Source organism: Cydia pomonella, chromosome 17, assembly GCF_033807575.1.
Source record: "Cydia pomonella isolate Wapato2018A chromosome 17, ilCydPomo1, whole genome shotgun sequence".
NCBI classification, from domain to species: Eukaryota; Metazoa; Arthropoda; class Insecta; order Lepidoptera; family Tortricidae; genus Cydia; species Cydia pomonella.
Window position 1 is genome coordinate 14468229 of NC_084719.1, and position 6000 is coordinate 14474228.

Below are 6000 nucleotides of genomic sequence, written 5' to 3' on the forward strand. Positions count from 1 at the left end.
GAGAAAGAATTTAAAAAAAAAGGGCACCGACGGAAATATCTTACACTTTTTTTCGCCCAGCCCCCATCCGCCAACCAACCGTCCAATAAGGAACTTCGGTCCAATAATTATTGTATTCATTTTATTTATTGACAGTGAAACGACAAAAACACATCTTAAATCAACTTTTGCCTTAAACATCTTTACAATAGTACCGTAGATATTTATGCCTTTCAGCGAGCGGATTGCAACTCGTTGCAACAGCCATTGTGTACAAAACGTAGAAAAAAATGAGTTATGTTTTCGTTGACGTCGTAGATAAAGTAAAAGTTAAATTAAAACCAACGAAGTCGAAAAAAGACAGACTGAAATGTAATTTCCCTAGTCCAGACCGGTGCGATATCGCGTGATTTGTATCGTCTACCATCTAACCAGACCACCGAAACTCGTGCAATCTCGTTGTTTACCAACGTTTGCTTTAATGCAAAAATAAAGTATTCATTCCTGGAGAGATTGTAGCTCGGAGCGGTATTGGGACCGTGCGAAGTGCATGGTGGGGTAAGTAAAGCGATCCCAGCGCATACGGTGGTAAAAATTTGAACTAACTGCGGTTAGCGTCTTTAATATTTCGTACAAGTTATATGGCTCGAAATGAAATTTTAATTTACGATTACTCCTAAAATGTTCATTTAAATTGTATGGTGGAAGAGACCATTTTAATCTGTATGAAATGCTTAATATAACTAACGTATTTAATTTGATAATTATTAATACTGTATCCATGTAAATAGCTTTGCAAATTCCACATATTATGTGATCTTTTTATAGAAGTTAAGAATAGGCATAGTAAGTTATTTTTAAAAGCGCGAACTTTTTTGTCGACCCATAAAAGAGAGACACCCCTACCATACATTGTGTTGTTATAGCTCCAACGGTTTAGGCAGCGTTTTCAATTAAAGCTCCTAGCCAGTGCGATTTTTTTCCGACAACGTAGTTATATTTCAACCAATTTACACAAAACACGCACGTGTATTGTACAACGTTTTACAGAAAACAGGTAATATTGGACATAGACACGTATGTAAATTGCTAATTACCGCTCTAGTGCGGTAAAGAAGCACCATATGTACTGTAAAGAGTATTGTATTGTTTGTGTGCTCTTATCATTCAAAAACGCTACTTTTTATGTTTCCTTCCGAATTACTTTGAATCCTTTACCTGTGAACTAATAATATTATTTTTGTCCACAGGCTCGCACCAAACGCGAGCCCGTGACCCGTTCCCGAGGCGTCGTATACTCGCCCCTAGCCTGTACCGACGATGGCGAGGTCTCCGTGCTGACCACCCGCAGCGCTTGCCCCGTCAAACTCGAGCACAAGCTCGAGCACCAACTCGAGCCCGAGCTCGAGCACGAGCCCCTGCTCGAGCAACGCACGTAGCGCGCTGTGATCATAGCAGTAAGTTGTGGTACTTCCCACTAGTTCTGTCTCCATATAGGAATTCTTGTGGCGTCATTTTTAACGTTCTTTACCAATCGGTGCCCTTTAGCGTGTATTGTCACTTGTTTTTTGCGCGCGGCCCGCGCATTTACGTATGAAATGGGCCAATCTAATGGTATCTATTGACATACGAATGGTACGTAATGTTTGCCCGATTATGAACCTTATCCATTAAGTATTAAGGTTTATGGAACAAATGGGAAGTATCCGTTTGTACACGTGGATTACTAGTGAATCCGACGTGGAACAAAAGCGGGAGAGCCCCGATAGTGTAAGTCACAACGTTAGTTATACGAATTTGAATTTGGATTTTTATGTATTGTTGATATTTTAGGGCCTATCGTGTTTTAGAGCATTGTATGTGTGGGCTTTGAGTATTTCAGACTAACGTTTTTCTCTATAAAACCCGTTTGGAATATATGCGCTTATTACACTATGTTCGCTAGAACAGATGACAAGTTCATAAGCTGTTCAAAGATAAGCGCAAGTCATACGCGTTTTAGAAACGAGAAAAAATGGTAGTTTGAAAATGCTTTATATCCCGAAAAGCGCGCTGTAAAAAGTTTTTAAAATATCCGATTGGTTTACAAATAACTAATGCATAATTATATCCCCTAAAAGTTCACGACCGGTACTTCTGTGCCCAATTAGTGTATATATAATTATAGCTAGCTAGATATGAATTATAAATATTATAATTGAACAAAATTAAAATGTGGGGATCAACGCCCTCTGTTATACCTACATCGGTATTGTGATATGGATTATCTACCTGTAATATTGATTAGCCAAATGTTTGCTGTTGCCTTGTTTGCGTAATACAAGTTTCTCGTGCCTACCGTGTGTACTCTGCTTTAAACTTGTTTAAGCTTTAAGCATGTTTCCTTGACGTGTTTATGTTCGATCAGTTCTATAATTACACTTCGTATATAAATACTAAATCGGGAATCTACTTAATCAAGTGAAATTAATTTTACATGATTGTTACATGTGCTCGGCAAAATATTTCAGACCTATTTAGGTTTTAGAAGTGGTTAACACTATGCAGAACTACTTCTAATTATAACTTTTTGTTTACCACTGTTTAAGTGAAGAACCGTTTAACCGTTGCTTTTCCGAGTAGGTACTGGACTTAACTTTCTGCTTTCAATTTTAATTTACCAATCGTAATGTAACATTGTCAAACTTGGATACAATGTCGCTAAGTACCCCAGCGTCAAGTCAAGAATAACCTACATTTGAAACTGATAGTCAAACTTGGTCTGGTAGCCAACTACGACAAAGTTTAGTTAGTCACTTTCAATGTTATATCTCTTTGACCTCGCTTTCAAATTTAGCAGATACTGGCACTACAGTTTCAGTGAGTGATATATTATCTTATTTTAAGCAGCAGCAAACATGGAGGGCGAAACAAGCCATAGTCGATGCCAGATGATTCGTAACATGTAAGACGAGTCGAACTCATTTGTATACGTCACAATCGCATCGCTTCTCAAATGCCTAAGCTTAATCACATACAACTGAACTACGAAATGCATGGATTCTCAAACGTTGGCAGTTGAATACGAACACATATGGTATTGTATCGGCTCTGATGAAGCTACATTTGATACCAAGAAGCATTGTTCAATGTTCAACTGCGCATGTCTATTATAGTTCTGTTGTTTGTGGCTTAATATACTTTTATGTAGTACGTAGGACACAAAGTTACCATAGTTATTATTTTAATGAATTGTACAATTTATTCCGTCAGCCCCGTATGATGTTTATTAGGAAAAAATATATTTCGCTCCCGTAACTCGTTTTCTCTTAGTTGTGAAGTCTAGTTTTAGTATAGTTAGTAAAATTATAATCGCTTATTTCGTAATGCCATGCTGTGTGGACATTTTAGCATTGATTTTGCATTAGGGCCTTAATCCACTTACTAGTGGTGGCGCCAACGACCGCAGTGGGTGGTTGCCTGCCCTGGCGTTATGATGCCAAGCACCCGTGGTAAAATGCGATTTTAAAATATTCATGATAACCTTTGCAACTTCAGACCGACTTCGGAACATGATATTTTACTCAGGCCATGAAATCGTATAAATTTGCGCTTTATTATTATTTTGCTCTGAGCAAAATTGGACAGATTTACGCTAAAGTTAGTTTGAGTAGGTGAAACACAGTTTATTTTAAATGTGGGGATATAGTATTACAAAATCCTTATAGTATTCCACTTATCTCGACGATTCGCTTACATAATAATCCTAATATAATTTATAATTTCTATAACCTCTTATTTAAAGAGTAATGTCACAAACTATTATTTAAAAATATGGATTAGATATAGTTTATCAAAACATATTTTTGAAATCCACAAGCAGAGTTTACATTAACGTACTAATATGTTTTCTTAACTCCTTGAACCAAATTTTACGCCCTTAATTTACGAAGCTATTCTAATCTGGCCTATTGGTTGTAATATGGGACGTATATATGATATGGGATCCTAATATTTTTAACAGACTATATTTGTATTACTTAATTAATTGATGAGTGAGGGGTATCTAAAGTGTTTTGGTCATACGTATGAGAGCCAAACTAAATTTAACTAAATAATAAAATTCTGTAAGATTTTTGTTCAAGTTCAAAGAGTTAAGAGCTTGCTTAATGTAAACGCCCCTTGCATGTAAAATTTATAAAATACTATCCAATGTCTGTAGTATTTTAACCGTCGCGCGAAGTTTTTTGAAACTAAGAAATTAGTTTAAAGGCCGACTATTGTATGGTAATTGTATGCTTCATCTATAAAGTTGGCTTTAGTGGATGCTTTTTATAAGTTCGAATAGCTTCACGCGACGATTCTGATTGATTTGTACATGTCGTTATATTAAGTTTGGATTTATTATCGATCGCAAATCATGTCAAAGCAGACACTTGTAATTCAGCCACAGTAGGCAGAATAATCAAAGATGATACGTTACCACTCCCATTAAACATGTAAATAACTGTAATAATTGTTAACCTATTGATTAAATGTGATTACAAATGACAATTTACTATTTTGAAGGATTGATCACACTGTTATACAGTTTGCTGTGTGAACGACTTTTGGGCTTCGGTATGATCGATCATTTAGTCACAACACTATTTATATTAATGGTTCAAGTATAGCGTTAGTAGCGTTACTGCGGTCCGCCACTTGTTGAAATGTCTTTAAGGTTTTATACGTATTATACCTGAGTATGGATAGATGGCGTTGTCTACAAAGCGAAAGGGCGTCAATCAATTAAATTAAAATCGAAAGACACTTCAACAACTCACGTTCTGTATTTGACTCTCTTTATTTTTCAATTGTATTTGTCAGTTTTGTAATTATAAATTATACATTTGAAAATAATTGTATTTGTCTTGGCGAAATTGTATCAATTTATTTTTAGTTAAAATTAATTTTAAGTAGGTACTTGAATTATTAATCATTTAATCTTGACATCTGACTCAAACAGAGTTTAATGAAATATTAGTGCCTACGAAAACTTATAGTAAGATGATTTTATGTTAGTCAAAACTGTATTACATATTTGTCCGATGAAACATGGTATTTATTACAGTTTTATATAGTTTCATTTTAATGGGAATATTTTTAATTAAAACTATATTTTTGTATGAAAAGATCTTATGTGCAATTATAAATATTTGTAATAAAAAAGTATGCGTCAAGCTTTTGTTTCTATTGACCCCGTAACGAGTCATTTGTTTTTTATACAGTATTAAAACGTATTTGAAATGAATAGAAAGCGCGGGGCCGCGCGGCGACCCCAAATGTATAGAAAAACGTACAATAAACCGTAAAAACCAATCACATCCCGATACAAATAAAAGGGGACAGTCCGGCCAATAATACTGTCCTTCGGATCCTATTAAAATAGCAAGGTATTGGCTTGTGCTTTTGGGTATCGGTTGTAGTCTAAATGTTAATGCGGTGGACAATACTATGCAAATAGGCCCCCGACGGAATTACTGTCATAATGTATGCGGGCTCAATAACCGGGCTGACCCTGGCTTTACTTACCTTTACAATCATTGTACACGTTTATTTTAGAGTCGTGTACGATTGTTTCGGAAACGTAAGGGGATCTTCTTTTTTTTTTGTTATTCTGTCCCGTAAGCCAGGCGACAATATTGTCATAGTTTGTTAGAAGAAATGTTATTATATTACATTGTTCCTATTAATATCCTTAGTTAAATTGTAAGTTTGATTATTTTAAATTTAAACATCGTGAAACAAAGATTTTTAAGAGTGACTCAGGCGACCGTAACCATGGTAACTGGTGACAAGAAAAAGTCGATTCACCGAAGTACCTAAGTAACTAAGCCTAGAGTCTAATGATCAATATGACTTGCAATTTTTAAAACCGAGCTGAAAAGGATTATTGACCTCGATAAAATAAGTAAATAAAATATATTTGTTATTAAAACGACCCTTTGGGCCAAATGCCTTGGCAAATCAGAGTGTAGGGGAATAGTTACTTGTTTTACAAGG

At 35.5% G+C, this 6000-nt stretch overlaps 1 protein-coding gene across 3 annotated transcripts in view; it reads left to right on the forward strand.

The window, feature by feature from the left end:
* Positions 1-5177, forward strand: part of LOC133527193 (furin-like protease 2) — a 368596-nt gene extending 363419 nt beyond the window's left edge. For all 3 annotated transcript variants that reach the window (XM_061864092.1, XM_061864091.1, XM_061864093.1), the window contains one exon: positions 1230-5177. In XM_061864092.1, the coding sequence (XP_061720076.1) occupies positions 1230-1418 (189 nt within the window). In that variant the 3' untranslated portion in view covers positions 1419-5177. The remainder of the gene's footprint in view (positions 1-1229) is intronic.
* The last annotated feature ends 823 nt before the right edge of the window (positions 5178-6000 follow it).